The 27,775-nt window shown below is 48.3% G+C and overlaps 1 protein-coding gene across 4 annotated transcripts in view; it reads left to right on the forward strand.

Moving 5' to 3' along the window:
- usp19 (ubiquitin specific peptidase 19) overlaps positions 1-27,775 on the forward strand; it is a 178,350-nt gene that overhangs the window by 141,346 nt on the left and 9,229 nt on the right. For all 4 annotated transcript variants that reach the window (XM_072473111.1, XM_072473109.1, XM_072473110.1 and 1 more), the window contains 2 exons: positions 84-247; positions 15,053-15,231. In XM_072473111.1, the coding sequence (XP_072329212.1) occupies positions 84-247; positions 15,053-15,231 (343 nt within the window). The remainder of the gene's footprint in view (positions 1-83; positions 248-15,052; positions 15,232-27,775) is intronic.

The raw sequence follows: 27,775 nt of genomic DNA on the forward strand, positions 1-27,775 counted from the left end.
TCTCGGTACACGTGGCAATAAACAAATCCAATTCAAGAATTGTTAATTAAATGTTCTGTGTTAATCACTTCTTACCTCAAAAGAAATCTGGACCTGAGCAAGTTCTGCATTGGTGTGAAGGATGTTCGACAGCCCCCTGTCTACGATCTGTATGCAGTGATCAATCACTATGGTGGGATGATTGGGGGACACTACACCGCTTATGCACGTCTACCCAATGACAAAAACAGCCAGCGCAGTGACGTGGGTGAGTTGGTATTCACCAGAAATTCTGCTCAAACTCGGGTTCCTGTTATTATCCTCCTGTCCAGGTCCTTGATTCAGTGCCTGTCATCGTTATCCTCATCGCTCAACTGCACATTTTTATTTTTTTTTAAAAACATTCTTTCATGGGATGATGGTGTCACTGGCAAGGCCAGCATTTGTTGCCCATCCCCAATTCCCCTTAAACTTTGTGGCTTGCGAGGCCATTCCAGAGGGCAGTTAATCATAGAATTTACAATGCAGAAGGAGGCCATTTGGCCCATCGAGTCTGCACCGGCTCTTGGAAAGAGCACCCTACCCAAGGTCAACACCTCCACTATCCCCATAACCCAGTAACCCCACCCAACACTAAGGGCAACACTAAGAGTCAACCTCATGGCCAATACCCACAAGCAACATGTAGGGCAGACCAGGTAAGGACAATGTCTTTGCCTAATAGGCGTTAGTTAACCAGATGGGTTTTTTTTTAAAGACATTATATTTTCATGGACAAATGATCATTTGTGAGGAGATGGTAATGTCACTCGACCAGTCATCCAGAGGCCTAGGCCAATGTTCTGGTGTCACAGGTTCAAATCCCACAATAGTTGGTGGAATTTAAATTCAAATAATAATTCTTGGATATAAAGCTAGTCTTCGTAATGGTGAGTGACCATCACCATCGTCGACTATTGTAAAAACCCAACTGGCTCACTAATGCCTAGCTTTCAATCCCAGATTTATGAATTACATTTAAATTTCATCAGTTGCTATGGTGGGATTTGAACCGGTGTCCCCAGAACTTTAGCCTGGGCCTCTGGATTACTGGCCCAGTGGCATTACCACTGCGCAACCATCTCCCATTGGACTAATCATTTAAAAAAACATGAGTTCAAACACCACCATGGCACTTTTGAGAATTATAATTTGATTTAAAAATCCAGAAATAAAACCGGCAGTTCGCGAGAACAGGCAGTTAGATCACGGAGTTTCAAATTGTTGTGAAAATGTAGCTGATTTGCTAATATTCTTTCAGAAATTCTGCTGGTCTTGCTTAGTCTGTGTCTGTGTGTTTGTATCCAGTCCGATGCCACATGTCGTCTCTCAACTCGACAGGGCTGGTTTAGCACTGGGCTAAATCGCTGGCATTTAAAGCAGACCAAGACAGGCCAGTAGCACGGTTCAATTCCCGTACCAGCCTCCCCGAACAGGCGCCGGAATGTGGCGACTAGGGGCTTTCCACAGTAACTCCATTGAAGCCTATTTGTGACAATAAGCGATTTACAGGGCTGTTTAGCACAGGTCTAAATCGCTGGCTTGAAAGCAGACCAAGGCAGGCCAGCAGCACGGTCCAATTCCCGTAACAGCCTCCCGAAACAGGCGCCGGAATGTGGCGACTAGGGGCTTTTCACAGTAACTTCATTGAAGCCTACTCGTGACAATAAGCGATTTTCATTTCACTTTCATTTTCAACTACCTGCTGAAGTGGCCACTTATTTCTATCAAAATCACTGCCAGCGGTTCAGGATGAAGCACCATCTTAGGTCAATTAGGGAAGGACACAAAGTTTTATTAGTCAAGCGTTTGACACACTTATTCCGAGAGTGAGTTTTATTTTAAAATAAGTTTCATAGAAACTTGAAGTTGAAGCTTGAATGGTTCAATAAAATGTGTAAAGATTAGTTCCAAATAAAGCAAAAGGGCCACATTGCGAGAAACTATGGAGCTACCTTCTTCAATCGCTGTTATTTGCCTACATCCTCTGGGGACCAGTTGGATATATTTGGACCCCTTGATTATAGAATATTTATTAAGAGATTTGGCTTTCAAAGAAAGGGCAGCTCCCTCGCTCGATCAATGAGGAAAGGACATCAATGAATCAGGTAATACGATATACAGATCGACTTATTCCAAACCCTCCAGTGAGATAGCTGGCCTGACGTTCCAATTGGAATGCTGCCATTGTCTTTGCTGTTTCTGGGTCAGGGAGGGGCACAGACACAAGAGGAGGTCATTCATGTCCATTGAAGGAACAGGAGGAGGACATCAGGATGTCACCTGATGAGAGCAGCAGTCAGCACCTCACATTCACCAGAATGGGGAGGGTTTAGATTGTTCAGTCGCGAGAACAGGCTGCATGAACTAGCTTGTATTCCCTGGAACATACACGATTGGGGGTTTGATTTTATTCAAGAGGTACGTAAAGAGAAACTATTTCCTTTGTTGCGGGGGGGGGGGGGGGGGGGGGGGGGGGGGGGGAGGGGGGGGGGTGGAGGAGACGAGATGTCCAGAAACCCTTCAAATTAGAGTCAGGCCGAAATGAGGCAGGGGTGTGCCCTATGTGCCCCCCCCCCTTCTTGTTTGCACTGGCGATAGAGCTTTGGCCATCGCCTTGAGGACTTCAGATAAGTAGTAATAATAATCGCTTATTGTCACAAGTAGATTTCAATGAAGTTACTGTGAAAAGCCCATAGTCGCCACATTCCGGCGCCTGTTCGGGGAGGCCGGTACGGAATTGAACCATTGCTCTGCATTACAAGCCAGCTGTTTAGCCCACTGTGCTAACCAGCCCCTCATATGGAGGGGGATAGTGAGGGGAGGGGTTGAGCATAGGGTGCCCCTGTATATGATGAGGGGTTGATTTAGCACAGTGGGCTAAATGGCTGGCTTGCAATGCAGAACAAGGCCAGCAGCGCGGGTTCAATTCCCGTACCGGCCTCCCCGAACAGGCGCCGGAATGTGGCGACTGGGACTTGTCACAGTAACTCCATTGAAGCCTACTTGTGACAATAAGCGATTATTATTTCATTTCATTCATTTTCATTTCATCTCTTACTTCGTGTGACGGACCTGGTACCCACCATGGGCGACAGAATGGAACTGCTGAGGCGTTTTGGCTCTTTTTCAGGGTACCAGCTAAACAGGGGGGAAAGGAAGGTCCAGTAAATCCCTCCGCACCCCCCCCCTCCGCACCCCCACTTCCGGGGGGGGGGGGGTTTAATCTAGGGGTGCAAACCTTTTGTATGGCTGGTTTCAGCTTCAGGTACCTCGGGGTCAGGTACTAGGGGTCCAAGTGGCCAAAGATTCGGTCTGTCTCCGTAAACGAAACTATCCGAGCTTGGCAGGGTCAAGACCGGTCTGCAACGGTGAGATAATAATCCTGTCTTTGGCAGGTACGGGTCAATCAAGATGAACGGTTTTGTTTCTGTTCCAGTGTTTGCGGCCATTTCTTCCCAAATCCTTTTTTAGGGGAGTTGAAAAGTTGATTACGTCCTTCATATGGGTGGGCAAGACCCCGAGGATTCATAGGGCAGTGCTTCAATGGGAAACACAGCCACGGGCTTGGCATTGCCGAACCTGAGATTTTACGAACGGGCAGCGAATGCAGAGAAGGTGCTCGGTTGGCATAGTGACCCGGGAGCCACATGGGTGCAGATGGAGTAGAGGTCATTTGGGGGGGGGGGTCTATTCTGGGGTTGTTAGTGACAGCCTCGCTCCCGTTCTCACCAGCAAAATATCCGGCAAATCCAGTCTCTACTTGAAGATATGGAAACAATTCCGACAGCATTTTAAATTGGAGTCAGTGTTGAAGCTGACTCTCATCTATGCCAACTACCTGTTTGAGCCTGCAAGATTGGCTGCCACGTTCCGGGGGGCGGGGGGGGCTGGACGGAGTGGGTGATCGGTTCCTGGAGGGGCGATATGTCAGTCTAGCGGAACTATTGGAAAAGTTTGCGCTCTCGCGACCTGACTTATTCAGATATTTCACAAGTTTGCAAAATGGATTTTCCTGACATTGCCCGCGGCCAACCTCTCTCGCGGAGAGGGTCATTTCCCTCGCAGGGAGCGAGAAGGGGAGCATTTCCGCTATGTATGGACGGATTATGTTGGACGATTCAGTGTCGGTGGAGGGAGTTAGGCCCATTATTGGATCACGAGGTGTGGAGTGAGACCCTGTGTACGGTGAACTCCACGTCCTCATGTGCAAGGCTTGGTTTAATCCAACTCAAAGTTAGTTTATAGGGGACGCCTGACTCAGTCCAGAATGAGTCGCTTTTTTGCAGGGTTGGAAGACATGTGCGAGCGCTGCTTAATGGGTCCAGCCACCCATGTGCACATGTTCTGGCCTTGCCCCAAGCTTGTGGATATCTAGGTCTCCTTCTGAGCATCATGTCACCGATTCTGAAGATTGAGTTGCAGCCTTGTTCCTTAGTGGCCATATTTGGGGTGTCAGACTTGCCGGAGCTGCAGACTGGCACGGGGGCTGATGTCCTTGGCTTCGGCTCGCTGATAGTTTGTAGGTGAGTACTGCTGGGATGGCGGCCTGCTTCTGTACCCAGTGCTTCAGTGTGGCTAAGAGATCTGGACAGAGTTTCTATAGCTCAAGAAAGTCAAGTACAGCTTGAGGGGGAGCAATTGAGGGGTTTTACCGAAAATGGCAGGCATATTTACTTGAAGGAGTTGGTCACTGTTAGTTGTTAAGGGGGCTGGGGGGAGGGGGGGGGGATAGGTTGTGGAGGAGATAGGTTATGTTTTGGTGGCTTTATGTTTGTACTGGTGGTTATGTTTGGTTATGTTATATTATCGTATAAAATAAAAAATCTGAATAACAATGTTTTTTAAAAAAATTACGAGCCAAGCCGTTGAAGGACTGTCAGGGAGGGAACTGTTCTCCTCACCCAGGACTGCGGAAATCTGGAACCCTTTTCCCCTGTAGATGTTGGAGATCAATTATAGTTTTCATGAGTGACATCAATAGATTTTTGCTGGTTAAGAGTATGGAGGGATGCAGCACACAGATGGAAAATTGAACTTGAGATACCGGTCAGCCATGATCAAATAGAATGGGAACAGGTTCAGGAAGGTGATGGCCTCCTCCTGTTCCTTCAATGGACATGAATGACCTCCTCTTGTGTCTGTGCCCCTCCCTGACCCAGAAACAGCAAAGACAATGGCAGCATTCCAATTGGAACGTCAGGCCAGCTATCTCACTGGAGGGTTTGGAATACGTCGATCTGTATATCCTATTACCTGATTCATTGATGTCCTTTCCTCGTTGATCGAGCGAGGGAGCTGCCCTTTCTTTGAAAGCCAAATCTCTTAATAAATATTCTATAATCAAGGGGTCCAAATATATCCAACTGGTCCCCAGAGGATGTAGGCAAATAACAGCGATTGAAGAAGGCAGCTCCATAGTTTCTCGCAATGTGGCCCTTTTGCTTTATTTGGGACTAATCTTTACACATTTTATTGAACCATTCAAGCTTCAACTTCAAGTTTCCATGAAACTTATTTTAAAATAAAACTCACTCTCGGAATAAGTGTGTCAAACGCTTGACAAATAAAACTTTGTGTCCTTCCCTAATTGACCTAAGATGGTGCTTCATCCTGAACCGCTGGCAGTGATTTTGATAGAAATAAGTGGCCACTTCAGCAAGTAGTTGAAAATGAAAGTGAAATGAAAATCGCTTATTGTCACGAGTAGGCTTCAATGAAGTTACTGTGAAAAGCCCCTAGTCGCCACATTCCGGCGCTTGTTCGGGGAGGCTGTTACGGGAATTGGACCGTGCTGCTGGCCTGCCTTGATCTGCTTTCAAAGCCAGCGATTTAGCCCTGTGCTAAACAGCCCCTGTAAATCACTTATTGTCACAAGTAGGCTTCAATGGAGTTACTGTGACAAGTCCCTAGTCGCCACATTCCGGCGCCTGTTCGGGGAGGCCGGTACGGGAATTGAACCGCGCTGCTGGCCTTGTTCTGCTTTGCAAGCCAGCCATTTAGCCCACTGTGCTAAATCAGCCCCATATCATATACAGGGGCATCCTATGCTCAACCCCTCCCCTCACTATCCCCCTCCATATGAGGGGCTGGTTTAGCACAGTGGGCTAAACAGCTGGCTTGTAATGCAGAACAATGGTTCAATTCCCGTACCGGCCTCCCCGAACAGGCGCCGAAATGTGGCGACTATGGGCTTTTCACAGTAACTTCATTGAAATCTACTTGTGACAATAAGCGATTATTATTACTACTTATCTGAAGTCCTCAAGGCGATGGCCAAAGGCTCTATCGCCAGTGCAAACAAGAGGGGGGGGGGGGCACATAGGGCACACCCCTGCCTCATTTCGGCCTGACTCTAATTTGAAGGGTTTCTGGACATCTCGTCTCCTCCCCCCCCCTCCCCCCCCCCCCAAACAAAGGAAATAGTTTCTCTTTACGTACCTCTTGAATAAAATCAAACCCCCAATCGTGTATGTTCCAGGGAATACAAGCTAGTTCATGCAGCCTGTTCTCGCGACTGAACAATCTAAACCCTCCCCATTCTGGTGAATGTGAGGTGCTCTCATCAGGTGACATCCAGCCAAGAATCAGAACAACTGAAGCATCGCATCGTCCCGTTTGTAGTCATTCCCCTGAATGGCCAACGTTCCATTCACCTTTTTTGATTGATTTGTGTACCTGTACCTGGATGTTAATGATTTGTGTACTTGGAATCGCATTTTCTACAATTTATAGTTTCTCTCACCATTCAGCTAAAATCAGCCAGAGCTCCTTTCTTCATTGTTGCTGTGTGAGTGCAGTTGCTGGGTGTGTGCAGTTGCTGGGTGTGTGCAGTTGCTGGGTGTGTGCAGTTGCTGGGTGTGTGCAGTTGCTGGGTGTGTGCAGTTGCTGGGTGTGTGCAGTTGCTGGGTGTTTGCAGTTGCTGGGTGTGTGCAGTTGCTGGGTGTGTGCAGTTGCTGGGTGTGTGCAGTTGCTGGGTGTGTGCAGTTGCTGGGTGTGTGCAGTTGCTGTGAGTGTGCAGTTGCTGGGTGAGTGCGCAGTTGCTGGGTGTGTGCAGTTGCTGTGAGTGTGCAGTTGCTGTGAGTGTGCAGTTGCTGTGAGTGTGCAGTTGCTGTGAGTGTGCAGTTGCTGTGAGTGAGTGTGTGCAGTTGCTGTGAGTGGGTGTGTGCAGTTGCTGTGAGTGTGCAGTTGCTGTGAGTGAGTGTGTGCAGTTGCTGTGAGTGGGTGTGCGCAGTTGCTGTGAGTGCGCAGTTGCTGTGAGTGCGCAGTTGCTGTGAGTGCGCAGTTGCTGTGAGTGTGCAGTTGCTGTGAGTGCACAGTTGCTGTGAGTGCAGTTGCTGTGAGTGCAGTTGCTGTGAGTGCAGTTGCTGTGAGTGCAGTTGCTGTGAGTGCAGTTGCTGTGAGTGCAGTTGCTGTGAGTGCAGTTGCTGTGAGTGCAGTTGCTGTGAGTGCAGTTGCTGTGAGTGCAGTTGCTGTGAGTGCAGTTGCTGTGAGTGCAGTTGCTGTGAGTGGGTGTGCGCAGTTTCTGTGTGTGTGCAGTTGCTGTGTGTGTGCAGTTGCTGGGTGTGCGCAGTTGCTGGGTGAGTGCAGTTGCTGGGTGAGTGCAGTTGCTGTGAGTGTGCGCAGTTGCTGGGTGAGTGCAGTTGCTGGGTGAGTGCAGTTGCTGGGTGAGTGCAGTTGCTGGGTGAGTGCAGTTGCTGGGTGAGTGCAGTTGCTGGGTGAGTGCAGTTGCTGGGTGAGTGCAGTTGCTGGGTGAGTGCAGTTGCTGGGTGAGTGCAGTTGCTGGGTGAGTGCAGTTGCTGGGTGAGTGCAGTTGCTGGGTGAGTGCAGTTGCTGGGTGAGTGCAGTTGCTGGGTGAGTGCAGTTGCTGGGTGAGTGCAGTTGCTGGGTGAGTGCAGTTGCTGGGTGAGTGCAGTTGCTGGGTGAGTGCAGTTGCTGGGTGAGTGCAGTTGCTGGGTGAGTGCAGTTGCTGGGTGTGCGCAGTTGCTGGGTGTGCGCAGTTGCTGGGTGTGCGCAGTTGCTGGGTGTGCGCAGTTGCTGGGTGTGCGCAGTTGCTGGGTGTGCGCAGTTGCTGGGTGTGCGCAGTTGCTGGGTGTGCGCAGTTGCTGGGTGTGCGCAGTTGCTGGGTGTGCGCAGTTGCTGGGTGTGCGCAGTTGCTGGGTGTGCGCAGTTGCTGGGTGTGCGCAGTTGCTGGGTGTGCGCAGTTGCTGGGTGTGCGCAGTTGCTGGGTGTGCGCAGTTGCTGGGTGTGCGCAGTTGCTGGGTGTGCGCAGTTGCTGGGTGTGCGCAGTTGCTGGGTGTGCGCAGTTGCTGTGAGTGCGCAGTTGCTGTGAGTGCGCAGTTGCTGTGAGTGCGCAGTTGCTGTGAGTGCGCAGTTGCTGTGAGTGCGCAGTTGCTGTGAGTGCGCAGTTGCTGTGAGTGCGCAGTTGCTGTGAGTGCGCAGTTGCTGTGAGTGCGCAGTTGCTGTGAGTGCGCAGTTGCTGTGAGTGCGCAGTTGCTGTGAGTGCGCAGTTGCTGTGAGTGCGCAGTTGCTGTGAGTGCGCAGTTGCTGTGAGTGCGCAGTTGCTGTGAGTGCGCAGTTGCTGTGAGTGTGCAGTTGCTGGGTGTGTGCAGTTAGAACACAGAACATAGAACAATACAGCGCAGTACAGGCCCTTCGGCCCACGATGTTGCACCGAAACAAAAGCCATCTAACCTACACTATGCCATTATCATCCATATGTTTATCCAATAAACTTTTAAATGCCCTCAATGTTGGCGAGTTCACTACTGTAGCAGGTAGGGCATTCCACGGCCTCACTACTCTTTGCGTAAAGAACCTACCCCTGACCTCTGTCCTATATCTATCACCCCTCAATTTAAGGCTATGTCCCCTCGTGCCAGCCATATCCATCCGCGGGAGAAGGCTCTCACTGTCCACCCTATCTAACCCTCTGATCATTTTGTATGCCTCTATTAAGTCTCCTCTTAACCTTCTTCTCTCCAACGAAAACAACCTCAAGTCCATCAGCCTTTCCTCATAAGATTTTCCCTCCATACCAGGCAACATCCTGGTAAATCTCCTCTGCACCCGCTCCAAAGCCTCCACGTCCTTCCTATAATGCGGTGACCAGAACTGGACGCAATACTCCAAATGCGGCCGTACCAGAGTTCTGTACAGCTGCAACATGACCTCCCGACTCCGGAACTCAATCCCTCTACCAATAAAGGCCAACACTCCATAGGCCTTCTTCACAACCCTATCAACCTGGGTGGCAACTTTCAGGGATCTATGTACATGGACACCTAGATCCCTCTGCTCATCCACACTTTCAAGAACTTTACCATTAGCCAAATATTCCGCATTCCTGTTATTCCTTCCAAAGTGAATCACCTCACACTTCTCTACATTAAACTCCATTTGCCACCTCTCAGCCCAGCTCTGCAGCTTATCTATATCCCTCTGTAACCTGCTACATCCTTCCACACTATCGACAACACCACCGACTTTAGTATCGTCTGCAAATTTACTCACCCACCCTTCTGCGCCTTCCTCTAGGTCATTGATAAAAATGACAAACAGCAACGGCCCCAGAACAGATCCTTGTGGTACTCCACTTGTGACTGTACTCCATTCTGAACATATCCCATCAACCACCACCCTCTGTCTTCTTTCAGCGAGCCAATTTCTGATCCACATCTCTAAATCACCCTCAATCCCCAGCCTCCGTATTTTTTGCAATAGCCTACCGTGGGGAACCTTATCAAACGCTTTGCTGAAATCCATATACACCACATCAACTGCTCTACCCTCGTCTACCTGTTCAGTCACCTTCTCAAAGAACTCAATAAGGTTTGTGAGGCATGACCTACCCTTCACAAAGCCATGCTGACTAGCCCTGATCATATTATTCCTATCTAGATGATTATAAATCTTGTCTCTTATAATCCCCTCCAAGACTTTACCCACTACAGACGTGAGGCTCACCGGTCTATAGTTGCCGGGGTTGTCTCTGCTCCCCTTTTTGAACAAAGGGACCACATTTGCTGTCCTCCAGTCCTCTGGCACTATTCCTGTAGCCAATTGTGACATAAAAATCAAAGCCAAAGGTCCAGCAATCTCTTCCCTGGCCTCCCAGAGAATCCTAGGATAAATCCCATCAGGTCCCGGGGACTTATCTATTTTAAGCCTGTCCAGAATTGCCAACACCTCTTCCCTACGTACCTCAATGCCATCTATTCTATTAGCCTGGGGCTCAGCATTCTCCTCCACAACATTATCTTTTTCCTGAGTGAATACTGACGAAAAATATTCATTTAGTATCTCGCCTATCTCTTCAGACTCCACACACAATTTCCCATCCCTGTCCTTGACTGGTCCTACTCTTTCCCTAGTCATTCGCTTATTCCTGACATACCTATAGAAAGCTTTTGGGTTTTCCTTGATCCTTCCTGCCAAATACTTCTCATGTCCCCTCCTTGCTCGTCTTAGCTCTCTCTTTAGATCCTTCCTCGCTACCTTGTAACTATCCATCGCCCCAACCGAAATTTCACACTTCATCTTCACATAGGCCTCCTTCTTCCTCTTAACAAGAGATTCCACTTCCTTGGTAAACCACAGTTCCCTCGCTCGACGCCTTCCTCCCTGCCTGACCGGTACATACTTATCAAGAACACGCAGTAGCTGATCCTTGAACAAGCCCCACTTATCCAGTGTGCCCAACACTTGCAGCCTACTTCTCCACCTTATCCCTCCCCCCAAAGTCACGTCTAATGGCATCATAATTGCCCTTCCCCCAGCTATAACTCGTGCCCTGCGGTGTATACTTATCCCTTTCCATCATGAACGTAAACGTCACCGAATTGTGGTCACTGTCCCCAAAGTGCTCTCCTACCTCCAAATCCAACACCTGGCCTGGTTCATTACCCAAAACCAAATCCAACGTGGCCTCGCCTCTTGTTGGCCTGTCAACGTATTGTTTCAGGAAACCCTCCTGCACACACTGTACAAAAAACGACCCATCTATTGTACTCGAACTATATCTTTTCCAGTCAATATTTGGAAAGTTAAAGTCTCCCATAATAACTACCCTGTTACTTTCACTCATATCCAGAATCATCTTCGCCATCCTTTCCTCTACATCCCTAGAACTATTAGGAGGCCTATAAAAAACTCCCAACAGGGTGACCTCTCCTTTCCTGTTTCTATCTTCAGCCCATACTACCTCGGAAGAAGAGTCCCCATCTAGCATCCTCTCCGCCACCGTAATACTGCTCTTGACTAGCAGCGCCACACCTCCCCCTCTTTTGCCTCCTTCTCTGAGCTTACTAAAACACCTAAACCCCGGAACCTGCAACATCCATTCCTGTCCCTGCTCTATCCATGTCTCCGAAATGGCCACAACATCGAAGTCCCAGGTACCAACCCATGCTGCCAGTTCCCCTACCTTGTTTCGTATACTCCTGGCATTGAAGTAGACACACTTCAAACCACCTACCTGAACACTGGCCCCCTCCTGCGACGTCAAATCTGTGCTCCTGACCTCTATACTCTCATTCTCCCTTACCCTAAAACTACAATCCAGGTTCCCATGCCCCTGCTGCATTAGTTTAAACCCCCCCCAAAGAGCACTAACAAATCTCCCCCCCCCCCCCCCCCCCCCCCCCCCAGGATATTTGTGCCCCTCAGGTTCAGATGTAGACCATCCCGTCTGTAGAGGTCCCACCTTCCCCAGAAAGAGCCCCAGTTATCCAGGAATCTGAATCCCTCCCGCCTGCACCATCCCTGTAGCCACGTGTTTAAATGCTCTCTCTCCCTATTCCTCATCTCACTATCACGTGGCACGGGCAACAACCCAGAGATAACAACTCTGTTTGTTCTAGTTCTGAGCTTCCATCCTAGCTCCCTGAAAGCCTGCCTGACATCCTTGTCCCCTTTCCTACCTATGTCGTTAGTGCCAATGTGGACCACGACTTGGGGCTGCTCCCCCTCCCCCCTAAGGACCCGGAAAACACGATCCGAGACATCACGTACCCTTGCACCTGGGAGGCAACATACCAAACGCGAGTCTCTCACGCTCCCACAAAATCTCCTATCTGTGCCCCTGACTATAGAGTCCCCAATTACTAATGCTCTGCTCCTCTCCCCCCTTCCCTTCTGAGCAACAGGGACAGACTCCGTGCCAGAGGCCCGTACCCCATGGCTTACCCCTGGTAAGTTGTCCCCCCCACAAGTATCCAAAGCGGTATACTTGTTTCTCAGGGGAACGACCACAGGGGATCCCTGCACTGACTGCTTTTTCCCAGTCCCTCTTACAGTTACCCACCTATCTCCAATCTTTGGTGTAACTAATTCCCTGAAGCTGCTATCTATGACCCCTTCTGCCTCCCGAATGATCCGAAGTTCTTCCAACTCCAGCTCCAGTTCCCTAACTCGGTCTTGGAGGAGCTGGAGATGGCAGCACTTCCTGCAGGTAAAATCAGCAGGGACACTAACTGCATCCCTCGCCTCAAACATCCTGCAGGAGGAACATTGCACTCCCTTCCCTGCCATTCCTCTAACTTTCTACCAAGATCTGGCTAACAACTAAATTAAAATTTTATAAAAAATAATAATAATATAATAAAATATGGTACTTACCTCAGACCAATGGGTTTTATTATTAGGTTAGAGGAGGAGGGCGGGTAGGAGACACTACACGTGTAGTGTCTCGGGTTTCCCCTCCACCAGAATTTATTGGTGAGGGTCTTCCCAGACGTCCGCGGGTCGACTTCCTGTTCCCGCCTAAAAAAACAATTTTAAAAAAAAAGAAGAAAAATTCTCAGCTCCTGCTGAAATTGACTAACCAGCCAGCTCCACTCCCGCCGAAATCGACTGGCCTGCCCCTGCAAAGACAAGTGCTTTTAAAGGTTGACTTACCTCCCAGCAACCTCCTTCCGCAATGCTCCCGCTGAAACTGACTCACCAGCTGTTCTCCCGCCTAAATCGACTGGCCTGCCCCTGCAAAGACAAGTGCTTTTAAAGGTTGACTTACCTCCCAGCAACCTCCTTCCGCAATGCTCCCGCTGAAACTGACTCACCAGCTGTTCTCACGCCGAAATCACTGCACATTGCTGTGAGTGCAGTTGCTGTGTGTGTGCAGTTGCTGTGTGTGTGCAGTTGCTGTGTGTGTGCAGTTGCTGTGTGTGTGCAGTTGCTGTGTGTGTGCAGTTGCTGGGTGTGTGCAGTTGCTGGGTGTGTGCAGTTGCTGGGTGTGTGCAGTTGCTGGGTGTGTGCAGTTGCTGTGAGTGTGCAGTTGCTGTGAGTGTGCAGTTGCTGTGAGTGTGCAGTTGCTGTGAGTGTGCAGTTGCTGTGAGTGTGCAGTTGCTGGGTGTGTGCAGTTGCTGTGAGTGTGCAGTTGCTGTGAGTGTGCAGTTGCTGTGAGTGTGCAGTTGCTGTGAGTGTGCAGTTGCTGTGAGTGTGCAGTTGCTGTGAGTGTGCAGTTGCTGTGAGTGTGCAGTTGCTGTGTGTGTGCAGTTGCTGTGTGTGTGCAGTTGCTGGGTGTGTGCAGTTGCTGGGTGTGTGCAGTTGCTGTGAGTGCAGTTGCTGGGTGTGTGCAGTTGCTGGGTGTGTGCAGTTGCTGTGTGTGTGCAGTTGCTGTGTGTGTGCAGTTGCTGTGTGTGTGCAGTTGCTGTGTGTGTGCAGTTGCTGTGTGTGTGCAGTTGCTGGGTGTGTGCAGTTGCTGGGTGTGTGCAGTTGCTGGGTGTGTGCAGTTGCTGTGAGTGTGCAGTTGCTGTGAGTGTGCAGTTGCTGGGTGTGTGCAGTTGCTGGGTGTGTGCAGTTGCTGTGAGTGTGCAGTTGCTGTGAGTGTGCAGTTGCTGTGAGTGTGCAGTTGCTGTGAGTGTGCAGTTGCTGTGAGTGTGCAGTTGCTGTGAGTGTGCAGTTGCTGTGAGTGTGCAGTTGCTGTGAGTGTGCAGTTGCTGTGAGTGTGCAGTTGCTGTGAGTGTGCAGTTGCTGTGAGTGTGCAGTTGCTGTGAGTGTGCAGTTGCTGCGAGTGTGCAGTTGCTGCGAGTGTGCAGTTGCTGCGAGTGTGCAGTTGCTGCGAGTGTGCAGTTGCTGCGAGTGTGCAGTTGCTGCGAGTGTGCAGTTGCTGCGAGTGTGCAGTTGCTGCGAGTGTGCAGTTGCTGCGAGTGTGCAGTTGCTGCGAGTGTGCAGTTGCTGCGAGTGTGCAGTTGCTGCGAGTGTGCAGTTGCTGCGAGTGTGCAGTTGCTGCGAGTGTGCAGTTGCTGCGAGTGTGCAGTTGCTGCGAGTGTGCAGTTGCTGCGAGTGTGCAGTTGCTGCGAGTGTGCAGTTGCTGCGAGTGTGCAGTTGCTGCGAGTGTGCAGTTGCTGCGAGTGTGCAGTTGCTGCGAGTGTGCAGTTGCTGCGAGTGTGCAGTTGCTGCGAGTGTGCAGTTGCTGCGAGTGTGCAGTTGCTGCGAGTGTGCAGTTGCTGCGAGTGTGCAGTTGCTGCGAGTGTGCAGTTGCTGCGAGTGTGCAGTTGCTGCGAGTGTGCAGTTGCTGCGAGTGTGCAGTTGCTGCGAGTGTGCAGTTGCTGCGAGTGTGCAGTTGCTGCGAGTGCGCAGTTGCTGCGAGTGCGCAGTTGCTGCGAGTGCGCAGTTGCTGGGTGTGCGCAGTTGCTGGGTGAGTGCAGTTGCTGGGTGTGAGGAAGCAGTGCTGGTTCTCCCATTTACCCCTGTGGAACCACTTACATGGCAAACACTTGAAAAATAGTGCAGGGGTGAGATTTTCTGATGTCTGGAACTTTACTCCAGTAAGCAGTCAGGTGAAAATGTAGTCATTATTTTTCCTGAGAATTAGTACATGAGGTTTATGAAAAGAATAATTCCAGTGTTTTGTCTTTGTGCAAAATAGTAATGACATTTGGGATGTTGCAACATGTGACAACATGAACGATTCTCACTGCCCCCCTCCTCACCAACCATCCCTGTGCATTCAGTGTCTCCCTCCGTTCACTATGTCTTGAAGTACCAATTGTCTCAACTCTGCCACTGTGGTAACCACCTCCCTACTGTGCAGGTTGGCGTCTCTTTGATGACAGTACTGTCACGACGGTCGACGAAAGCCAAGTCGTCGCACGACATGCATACGTACTGTTCTACCGTCGTCGCAATTCTCCAGTGGTAAGGCCTTCGCGGACGAGAGCTGCAACGCGTGGAACAGAGTGTACAGCTGAAGCAGAAGGAACAGCCTCCCAGGTTTGTAGTGAGGTGGGTGGGGGGGATTCTCGTCCCGAGCTCTTCAGTCTTTCGTATCAGAGAGAAAAACGATGTATTGTTTGCGACTATCTCTATACACTGATACAAGATTACTAAAGCCTCGGTGCAATCAGTGTTCTCTTCCTCCCTGCATATTCAGGAATGTGCAAATATCCGATTGCCAATTGACTATATGTTCTGTGCAAATCTCTGAATCAGTACTCTGCCCAAAGATGTTGCATAAGAGTTGGCCAAGATGTTTGTGGCGACAAGTTCAAATGACCAATAAATTCAGAGAACCCTGGACGGCAAGGGATATACCGCATTAGATACAGGGGAAAGGGAGGCTTATGGCAGATTCAGGGGGCTCAAAACAATGGATGCCCTAGAGGACTATGGAAAGTGCAGGGGGGTGTACTTAAAAAAGAAATTAGAGTGAAGAGGGAGCATAAAAGACACTGGCGGGCAAAATAAAGGAAAATACCACTGTTTTTTAATATATATATATATATATATATATATGAGGGCAAGAGGGTAACCAGGGCAAGTGTAAGGACCAAAGTGGCAACATGATTATGGGGCCGAAAGTCATAGCTGAGGCATTAAGTGAATATTTTGCACCCGTGTTCACTATGAAGAAGGACAATGTAAGTTCAGGAAGCGGGGAGGGAGGGTGGCACGGTGGTAAAGTGGCTAGCACTGCTGCCTCCCGGTGCTGAGGACCCGGTTTCAATCCGGCCCCAGGTCACTGTCTGTGTGGAGTTTGCTATTTCTCCCTGTGCCTGCGTGGGTCTCATCCCCACGACTCAGGTGTGCAGGGTAGGTGAATTCACTATGCCAAATTACCCCTTAATTGGAATAAAAGTAGAACAACAACAAAGAACAAAGAAATGTACAGCACAGGAACAGGCCCTTCGGCCCTCCAAGCCCGTGCCGACCATGCTGCCCGACTAAACTACAATCTTCTACACTTCCTGGGTCCGTATCCCTCTATTCCCATCCTATTCATGTATTTGTCAAGATGCCCCTTAAATGTCACTATTGTCCCTGCTTCCACCACCTCCTCCGGTAGCGAGTTCCAGGCACCCACTACTCCCTGCGTAAAAAACTCGCTTCGTACATCTACTCTAAACCTTGCCCCTCTCACCTTAAACCTATGCCCCCTAGTAATTGACCCCTCTACCCTGGGGAAAAGCCTCTGACTATCCACTCTGTCTATGCCCCTCATAATTTTGTAGACCTCTATCAGGTCTCCCCTCAACCTCCTTCGTTCCAGTGAGAACAAACCGAGTTTGTTCAACCGCTCCTCATAGCTAATGCCCTCCATACCAGGCAACATTCTGGTAAATCTCTTCTGCACCCTCTCTAAAGCCTCCACATCCTTCTGGTAGTGTGGCGACCAGAATTGAACACTATACTCCAAGTGTGGCCTAACTAAGGTTCTATACAGCTGCAACATGACTTGCCAATTCTTATACTCAATGCCCCGGCCAATGAAGGCAAGCATGCCGTATGCCTTCTTGACTACCTTCTCCACCTGTGTTGCCCCTTTCAGTGACCTGTGGACCTGTACTCCTAGATCTCTTTGACTTTCAATACTATTGAGGGTTCTACCATTCACCGTATATTCCCTACCTGCATTAGACCTTCCAAAATGCATTACCTCACATTTGTCCGGATTAAACTCCATCTGCCATCTCTCCGCCCAAGTCTCCAAACAATCTAAATCCTGCTGTATCCTCCGACAGTCCTCATCGCTATCCGCAATTCCACCAACCTTTGTGTCGTCTGCAAACTTACTAATCAGGCCAGTTACATTTTCCTCCAAATCATTTATATATACTACAAAGAGCAAAGGCCCCAGCACTGATCCCTGTGGAACACCACTGGTCACAGCCCTCCAATTAGAAAAGCATCCTTCCATTGCTACTCTCTGCCTTCTATGGCCTAGCCAGTTCTGTATCCACCTTGCCAGCTCACCCCTGATCCCGTGTGACTTCACCTTTTGTACTAGTCTACCATGAGGGACCTTGTCAAAGGCCTTACTGAAGTCCATATAGACAACATCCACTGCCCTACCTGCATCAATCATCTTAGTGACCTCCTCGAAAAACTCTAAGTGGGCACTCTAAATTTATATTTCAAGAAAAGAAAGCAGGGAGTGGGACTATGATATAATTGAACAGATTAGCATTGAGAGGATGAGGAGTTAGCAGTTTTAGTGGGCTTAGAAGTGGATAAAGCCCCAGGTCCAGATGAGATGCATCCCAGGCTGCTGTGTGAGACAAGGGAAGGAGATTGTAGGGGCTCTGACACTAAGATTCAAATCCTCCCTGGCCACAGGAGAGGTTCTCGAGGAATAACGTGGTGCCAATATTAAAGAAGGGAAATGGGGAAAAAAACAGATAATTGCAGGTCAGTGAGCCGAACAGCAGTGGCAGTGAAATTATTCAAAAAAAAAAATGCTGAGGGACAGAATTAATCTCCACTTGGAGAGTCAAGGATTTGAATGACCTTTTGAGGAAGTGACTAGGGTGTAGATGAGGGCAGTGCAGTTGACGTGGTCTACATGGAGTTCAGCAAGGTCTCGCTTGGGAGAATGAGCAAGAAGGTGAGAGCCCAGGAGATTCAGGGCAATTTGGATCCAAAATTGGCTTTAGTGGCAGAGGGTGCTGATTGAAAGATGTTCTTGTGACTAGAAGCCTGTGTCCAGTGGTGATCCGCAGGGATTGGTGCTGAGCCCTTTGCTGTTTGTAGTGTATGTTAATGATCTGGATGTGAATGTGGGGGCTATGATCAGTCAGTTCACAGAAGACTTGAAAAATGGTAAATACTGAGGAGGAAAGCCTTAGATTACAGGATTGGACTGGTCAGACGGGAAGAACGGTGGCAAATTGAGTTGATTGAGTTTTTTGAGGGAGTGACCAAGAAGGTAGATGAGGGTAGTGCAGTAGACGTTGTCTACATGGACTTTAGCAAAGCCTTTGACAAGGTACCGCATGGTAGGTTGTTGCAGAAGGTTAAAGCTCACGGGATCCAGGGTGAGGTTGCCAATTGGATTCAAAATTGGCTGGACGACAGAAGGCAGAGGGTGGTTGTAGAGGGTTGTTTTTCAAACTGGAGGCCTGTGACCAGTGGTGTGCCTCAGGGATCGGTGCTGGGTCCACTGTTATTTGTGATTTATATTAATGATTTGGATGAGAATTTAGGAGGCATGGTTAGTAAGTTTGCAGATGACACCAAGATTGGTGGCACAGTGGATAGTGAAGAAGGTTATCTAGGATTGCAACGGGATCTTGATCAATTAGGCCAGTGGGCCGACGAATGGCAGATGGAGTTTAATTTAGATAAATGTGAGGTGATGCATTTTGGCAGATCGAATCAGGCCAGGACCTACTCAGTTAATGGTATGGCGTTGGGGAGAGTTATAGAACAAAGAGATCTAGGAGTACAGGTTCATAGCTCCTTGAAGGTGGAGTCGCAGGTGGACAGGGTGGTGAAGAAGGCATTCGGCATGCTTGGTTTCATTGGTCAGAACATTGAATATAGGAGTTGGGACGTCTTGTTGAAGTTGTACAAGACATTGGTACGGCCACACTTGGAATACTGTGTGCAGTTCTGGTCACCCTATTATAGAAAGGATATTATTAAACTAGAAAGAGTGCAGAAAAGATTTACTAGGATGTTGCCGGGACTTGATGGTTTGAGTTATAAGGAGAGGCTGGATAGACTGGGACTTTTTTCCCTGGAGCGTAGGAGGCTTAGGGGTGATCTTATAGAGGTCTATAAAATAATGAGGGGCATAGATAAGGTAGATAGTCAACATCTTTTCCCAAAGGTAGGGGAGTCTAAAACTAGAGGGCATAGGTTTAAGGTGAGAGGGGAGAGATTCAGAAGGGCCCAGAGGGGCAATTTCTTCACTCAGAGGGTAGTGAGTGTCTGGAATGGGCTGCCAGAGGTAGTAGTAGAAGCGGGTACAATTGTGTCTTTCAAAAAGCATTTAGATGGTTACATGGGTAAGATGGGTATAGAGGGTTATGGGCCAAGTGCGGGCAACTGGGACTAGCTTAATGGTAAAAAACTGGGCGGCATGGACTGGTTGGGCCGAAGGGCCTGTTTCCATGCTGTAAACTTCTATGAAATGAAATTTAACACCGAAAATGTGAGGTGTGTATTTTGGGGGGACTAACAAGGCAGGGGAATGGACAATGAACGGTAGGACACCAGAGGCACCTTGGAGTGAATGTCCAAAGATCCCTGAAGACAGCAGGACAGGTAGATAAGGCGGTGAAGAAGGGATATGTGATACTTGCCTTTATAAACCGAGGCATAGAGTACAAGAGCAGGGAGGAGAGCAGTTTTGGTCACCACACTATAGGAAGGAGTGTGGTTGCACTAGAGATGGTGCAGAGGAGATTCACCAGGATGTTGCCTGGGATAGAGCGTTTCCTCTATGAGGAGAGGCTATGAAAATGGGATGAGAGTAGAATCCCTATAGCCATAGAACATACAGTGCAGAAGGAGGCCATTCGGCCCATCGAGTCTGCACCGACCCACTTAAGCCCTCACTTCCACCCTAACCCAATAACCCCTCCTAACCTTTTTGGTCACTAAGGTCAATTTATAATGGCCAATCCACCTAACCTGCGCGTCTTTGGACTGTGGGAGGAAACCCACGCAGACACGGGGCGAACGTGCAGACTCCGCACAGACAGTGACCCAGCGGGGAATCGAACCTGGGACCCTGGCGCTGTGAAGCCACAGTGCTATCCACTTGTGCTGCCTCAATCTCATTGATCCCCAAAAAGGACACAGACCCGACAGTGTGGATCATACAGACCCATCTCTCATAGGATCCCCACAGTGCAAAAGGAGGCTATTCGGCCCATTGATTCTGTACCGACCCTCCGAAAGAGCACTCTACCAAGGCTCACTTCCCAGTCCAATCCCCATAACCCACGCATTGATCATGGCCAATGCACCTAACATGCACATCTTTGGAGGAAACTGGAGCACCCGCAGGAAACTCATGCAGACACTGGGAGAATGTGCAAACTCCACACACAGTCACCCAAGGCTGGAATTGAACCCGAGTCCCTGGTGCTGTGAGGCAGCAGTGCTAACCACTGTGCCACCGTGCCGCACAGAATAGCTAGGGTTTTGGTGGCTGGCACAGACACAAAGGACGTCTATTTGTGCTGTAAACAACCTCTTACTATGATGTTTGCTTCACCAATTCGTGTTCAAGGTGACTCGCTCTCCTTTTGAAATTGCCAGCTCAGCTAGTTTTGTGACCACGTCACTGGAGCAGTTTTAAATGCACTGACCTCCTGAAGGAACATTGGCTGCATTTCCTGCTGATTTTACCCAGAGAATACCTTCCCAATGTATTTTCCCTTGTCCTCCTGGAGATGGATTAGTGACCGAGGAAGGCAGGATGTTTTTATAACAGAAATACCCATTGGTGGGTTTAACTGTTTATGCATTGCTTCTTTAATCCAATCTTCCACGTGGTGCATGACTGCTAACCTGATGCCCTATCCTCATTCAGTGCCCTCATGTACACACTTTCCAGCAAGAATCCCTGAGTCATGACCTGAAGCCGTTCCTTTTGTCCCCCAGCCCAGTGACGGGCAGGCCCAGTGCAGTGGCTCCTACCGCCCCGATTAATATCCACAAACCCAGCAAAGCCTGGAAATCTATCCCCTCTCCAGCACATTTCTGCTTGTGTCTTGGACTTGATGCCGTGGCTAACAACTGATGGAGTCGCCGCTTAGGATAGAGTTGTAATCTCTTGAACTGAGAGGGTTAATGGGGCTTTTGATCAGTGTTCAAAGGAATGGTAGGTTATTCTGAAAAGAGAGGTTTCTGAAGTCTTCATCAGGACAAACGCAAGGATACCAAATTTCAAACAATCAGTACAGGAGAAAAGGTGCTGAGTCGTCAGCAAGTGGACTCTGGCTAAGGTGTTGCCAGAAACATTTCTTTCAGACATGTAGGGCGCGATTCTCCACTCCCACGCCGGTTGGGAGAATCGCCTGGGCCGCCAAAATTTCCGGGGACGCCGGTCCGACGCCCTCCTGCGATTCTCCCAAGCGGCGGGAACGGCCTGGTCGAGGTTCACGGGCCGGAGAATCGCCGGAGATACCAAAATGGCGATTCTCCGGCACCCCCACTATTCTGAGGCCCGGATGGGCCGAGCGGCCAGGCCAAAACGGCGGGTTCCCCCTGGCGCCGTCCACACCTGGTCGCTGCAGTCGTGGATTGATAGTTTTTCTTGAGCCCAAGTGGATTGAACTCCATCCGCCACAGTTCTGCCCATTCAATCAATCGTTACTCCCTTGCACCATTCTGCTCCAACTGTGCTGCTTACTTTGCCACGTAACCCTTGTCAGCAAGCTTGAATATTCGTTCTTTATTTCTTCATCAAAAGCATTCTGAATGCGGAATACAGGGTTTACGGTAGAGTTCTTGGCATTGTGGAGGAGCAGAGAGACCTTGGGGTCTATGTTCATACATCTTTGAAAGTTGCCACTCAAGTGGATAGAGCTGTGAAGAAGGCCTATGGTGTGCTCGCGTTCATTAACAGAGGGATTGAATTTAAGAGCCGTGAGGTGATGATGCAGCTGTACAAAACTTTGGTAAGGCCACATTTGGAGTACTGTGTACAGTTCTGGTCGCCTCATTTTAGGAAGGATGTGGAAGCTCTGGAAAAGGTGCAAAGAAGATTTACCAGGATGTTGCCTGGAATGGAGAGTAGGTCTTACGAGGAAAGGTTGAGGGTGCTAGGCCTTTTCTCATTAGAGCGGAGAAGGATGAGGGGCGACTTGATAGAGGTTTATAAGATGATCAGGGGAATAGATAGAGTAGACAGTCAGAGACTTTTTCCCCAGGTGGAACACACCATTACAAGGGGACATAAATTTAAGGTGAAAGGTGGAAGATATAGGAGGGATATCAGAGGTAGGTTCTTTACCCAGAGAGTAGTGGGGGCATGGAATGCACTGCCTGTGGAAGTAGTTGAGTCGGAAACATTAGTGACCTTCAAGCAGCTGTTGGATAGGTACATGGATTACGGGAAAATGATATAGTGTAGATTTATTTGTTCTTAAGGGCAGCACGGTAGCATTGTGGATAGCACAATTGCTTCACAGATCCATGGTCCCAGGTTCGATTTCGGCTTGGGTCATTGTCTGTGCGGAGTCTGCACGTCCTCCCCGTGTCTGCGTGGGTTTCCTCCGGGTGCTCCGGTTTCCTCCCACAGTCCAAAGATGTGCGGGTTAGGTGAATTGGCCAATGATAAATTGCCCTTAATGTCCAAATTGCCCTTGGTGTTGGGTGGAGGTGTTGAGTTTGGGTAGGGTGCTCTTTCCAAGAGCTGGTGCAGACTCAGGGGGCCGAATGGCCTCCTTCTGCACTGTAGATTCAATGATAATCTATGATTAATCTAGGACAAAGGTTCGGCACAACATCGTGGGCCGAAGGGCCTGTTCTGTGCTGTATTTTCTATTGCACTCTTTGCCACTTTGGAACATCCCTACCTGTTTAAATATTTGCAGTTTGATTTTAAGGATTTTTTAAAGCATCGTGCATATTAATGTGATGCCTGACACTCAGCCAGGTGAAAAATATATACTGTTCCCTTTGATGTACCTCCTTGGGTGTTGGGCCTGTTGACCAGTTTTATCGGCACAGGTGTGGGAGCTGCAACTAAAATAAAACCAAAATCCATTTTGCAACTTTGGCTGAGTTAATAAAGTTAAACATCTACGTATGCAGAAACTAAAGCGACATTGTCTGCAAATCTGCTCTAGTACAAGTTTCACTGAGAAATTGTTTCATTTTCATGCTTCTTTCTCTGACTCCTTGAAGGAACATCCCAAGATTAAAGCCCCCAAATGACCTTGCCCTTGAATAGTTGCATTAGAAATTTAAATTAAAAGTTTGAAATGAAATGTGGCAGTTCTCCCAGTTCAACAGCTATCTCCGTGCTGTGCTGAAATTCCTTTGCTGAAATATGACTTCTTGTGGTCTGGAACCATGTCTACCCTCCCCAGCTCAATGCAAATATTTTGCTGTCATTATTTTGGAACAGGTGGAGGGACAGGAGAGCGCTGGGGCTGAAAGAATAGAAGAAGACTTTGTGTTTCAATGACACCATACTGGAGTGTTTGGTGTTTGTAGATTGTTGGAGAACGGCAAGATTGAAGGAAGAGTTTGCTGAGAAACTCTGAGCAATGGGCTGCAAAGAATTATTATTGCAACAGTAAGAGCAAAGATGCATTTTTATTTGTTCCTGGAAAATGGGTGTCATTGGAAGGCAGTATTTCCCTTCCATTCTTTGTGACACCATTGGCATTAAGTGTGTGGGACTGAAGTTATGTGGGCTGGTTAACAGGGTCTTGGTGAGGCCATACCTGCAATACTTTGTGCAGTTTTGCTCTCCTTATCTGAGGAAGGATGTTCTTGCTATAGAGGCAGTGCAGCTAAGATTTACCAGACTGATTTCTGGGGTGGCAGGACTGGCATATGACGAGAGATTAAGTTGGTTAGAATTGTATTTGCTGGAGTTCAGAACAATGAAGGGGGATCTCACAGAAACCTATAAAATTGTCACAGGCCTAGTAGACAGGGTTGATGCAAGAAGATGTTCTCGATGGTGGATGTGTCCAAAACCAGGGGTCACAGCTTGAGGATATTGGATAGGCCATTTAAGACTGAAATGAGGAGATACTTCTGCACCCAGAGAGTGGTCAGCCTGTGGAATTCGCCAGCAAAGAAAACAATGGCATGTTTTCAAGAAGCAGTTAGATATAGACTTGGGGCAAAGGAGATCCGAGGATATGGGGGGAAAGCGGATCAGGTTATTGAGTAGGATGATCGGCAATGATCAAACTAAACGGCCTCCCCCTGCTCCTATTTTCTAGGTTTCTCTGTGAACAGAGCGTACATGCCTCCCAACGCCTTACCTATCTGACTCTTCAAACACCAAATGCCCCACATGTGACACAGTCTGTAGATCTTACCATCCATCTCCGAACTTATCCAATCAAGTGGAAGGAAGTTCTCCTTGATCCTGAGAGAGTATTTCGGAAGAGGAGTTAGGGAGAAGTTATAATACTGCGCCACAACCCTAGATGTTGCCAGCTCAAATCCCACCGTGGCAAGTTAGGAGCAGAATCCATTCTGCTCCTTGAACCTGTTCTGCCATTGTGAGATCATGACGGATCTGTACCTGAGGGCCATTAATCCACAAACATACAAATTTGAACCCTCAAGCCTGCTTTTTCAGTAAGATCATGGCTGACATGATTGTGGCCAAATTCCATTTTCCTGTCTCCCCCACCCACCCATTCTATTTGACTCACTTGTCAGCCTTCCTACCGCTTCCTTAACATTTAATGGCCCTACCTCCACCACTCTCTGGAGTATAGAGTTCCACAGACCTTTTGAGAAGGGTTTCCTAAGGCCCACAACCCTACAAACAAATTCTTCTCATCTGTCTTAAATCAACAACCCCATTTTTTTTTTTTTACGAGTGATCCCTAGTTCTAGATTCCCTACAGGAGGAAACATCCTCTCCACATCCACTCATTCCCTCAGGATCTTGTGTTTCAATCACGTCGACTCTTGACTGTTCTAAACTCCAGCAGATACAAGCCTAGCCGGTCCAGCCTTTCCTCATACGACAACCCACCCCTTCTGGTAAACCACCTCAACTGCTTCCAATGCATTCACATCCTTTCTCAAATAAGGTGACCAATACTGTACACACTACTCCAGCTGTGATCTCACCAATGCCCTGCATAATTGAAGCACAATCTCTCTACTTTAGTATTCCATTCCCCTTGCAATAAATGATAACATTCTATTAACTTTACGAATTACTTGCTGTAACTGCAAACTAATATTTTACAATTTATGCACTCTGACACCCAGATCCCTCTGCATCTCAGAGCTCCGCAACCTCTCTCCATTTAGATTGCATGTTTACTTTTTAATCTTACTGCCAAAATGAATAATTTCACATTTTCCCACATACCCCATTTGCCCGATCTTTGCCCGCTCATTTAACCACACTTGCCCACTCTTTGAAGAACAATTTAATTAGTTCCACTCCTTGCTCTTTCTCCAGAGACCTGCAGCTTTTTCCAATATTTCCAATCAAATATTTAGCGGATTCCCTTTTGAAACTTGCTGTTGACTCTGCTTCACATTTAGGCACTGCATTCCAGATCATCATAAACTGCCCTGCTTTCCCCAGTCACTTTAAATCTATTTCCTCTAGTTACTAATTTCTGACATTGGAAACAATTTCTGACTACCTCCTATGTGGAATCCCTTGCATCCAAATTAATGCACTTCTTGCCTGCCTATTACAGGACATTTCCTTGTTTTAATATCAGAGAATGCTGGAAATACTCGGTCGATCAGGCTGTATCAGTGGAGAGAGAAAGAGAATGTTGCAACTTGATGACCTTTCAGTGGAGCAACATCGAATGAAAAGCTACCATCTGGAAAAGTTTGCTCTCTTTCTCTCTCCACCGATACTGCCAAACCTGTTGAGTATTTCCAGCATTTTCTGGTTTTATTTCTAATTTCCAGCATCTGCAGTATTTTGCTTTTATGTAAAAGTCCAGAATTGGAGCAGAAGCTATTCAGTCCTCGAGCTTGCTCTGCCAAGCAACAAGATCACGGCTGATTTGTCTGTGATTCGAGTTCCACACTCCCTTCAACCTTCTATTAATAATTTCCACTATGCTTAACAGCCATTTGGTTGTGGACTGTGAATTGGCAATGGACTCTGTGGGAAGGACAGGACATCACTGTTTTCTCTCTCTCTGTCTCTCCCCACACACGCACACGGGATTTTGTGGATCTAATGTGTCAGACTATGACAGTCTGAATTTTCAGAACTCCCTACAATGCTCAGCAGCCAGAAAGCATTCAAATTTCATACTTGCTGCTTCCAATGTTAACCCCCAGTTTTCTCTTGTTACCGAGTTCGAAACAGTGATACCATCTCTTGTTTTTCAAAGCTCTGCCTTTTCTAATCCATGTGCAGATGGGACATGCATGCTTCCTACTTACTAGTTTACAGAAGGCTCTTTAGAATGATTCAATGGTGACTTTTCTTTACATAACCTTGACGCTTCCTGCTTTCCTGGCTTTTAGTTGATCCATCTCCTTTGTCCCTGCAAGCAGCTTTGTGTGTATACAGTCTGGGTGCTCTTCCGGCACCACAGTGTACAAAGTCGCCACAGTCCCAGATGACCATAGGCTGCTCTCCCCTTTGAGAGCTGACTGGTGGTGGTTTAACCTGAGGGTCACCACACCTCAGGCGAGGGGCAAGGTTGAGAAGGCGGTGCCTTCATCAATAACCTCAGCCGGTACGGGAATAGAACCCGCTGCTGGTCTCACTCTGCATCACAAACCAGCCGTCCAGAGCATGTAGGGGCTGCGGGATGAGGGTGATTTTATAAATACAATCAAGAGGAAACTAAAATTAAAACCAGAAATGCTGCAACTAAACAGATTAGTCTGTGTCTGGAGGGAAAAAAAAGAAAACCTAGGCTTCATCAGAGTTTTGAAGAAGCCACCCAAAATAGCTCAATGCAAACTCGAGGAACAGCATCTCATCTTCCGGTCAGCCTTCCGGTCTCAACATCAAACTCAACAACTTCAGATGATCAGCTCTACCCCACCTAGACACACTTTTTTTTTCATCCAATTAATTTCAACTGTCTCTTACCATTTTTTTCTTTCTTGTCTTTCTTAATATATATTTAACCCCCCCCCCCCCCGCCCCCCTCCAATCTTATCCACTGTTACTCTTTCTCCCCTTTGCTTCCCCCTTCCCCTCCCCCCACATCCCCATCTGTCACAGTTTACCCTCTGATGTTAGTTTCTCTGCTGTTTGGCCTCTCACACTTTTGTTCTCTCTGGGGACTGCCATTAACACTCTTTCCCCTTGGTTTCTGTGGCCATTAGCACCCGGTTTCCCTGGGATTCTGTGGCTATGACTCATCTTTCATTCTCACTCCACAGTATAAATATTCCCCACATTCCATGACTGTTAGCTTTGACAAAGTCATTTGGACTCGAAACGTTCGCTCTTTTCTCTCCCTACAGATGTGGCCAGAACTGCTGCAATTTTCCAGCATTTTCTCTTTCGACCCAAAATATTAACCTGCCTTCACCTTCCTTTCTCACTCTAGTGTTGGCTCGATTCCAATAACGTGATCCAACTCTCTTCCCTCCCCCCAACCCCCTTCACTTGGTTCTGATGTAGCTTGGGTCAATCTCCTACCCAGGTAACCTGCAGTGCAGCACAGTGACTGTGTTTTCAAATCACACTGCTGCCTCCGTATTGTCTCACTGGGGAAGAGTGGTCTCGAGCTGTGTGAAGATTTTGTCCTGCATGACCTTGGAGGATTTGTAGATACTTCTGGAAACTCTTGGACTGAAATTGCAGTGCTCCAAGAGGGCCCAGCCTCCTTTTTTATTCATCGCGAGATCTGGGCATTGCTGGTCAGGCCAGCAT

Source organism: Scyliorhinus torazame, chromosome 13, assembly GCF_047496885.1.
Source record: "Scyliorhinus torazame isolate Kashiwa2021f chromosome 13, sScyTor2.1, whole genome shotgun sequence".
Lineage (NCBI taxonomy): Eukaryota > Metazoa > Chordata > Chondrichthyes > Carcharhiniformes > Scyliorhinidae > Scyliorhinus > Scyliorhinus torazame.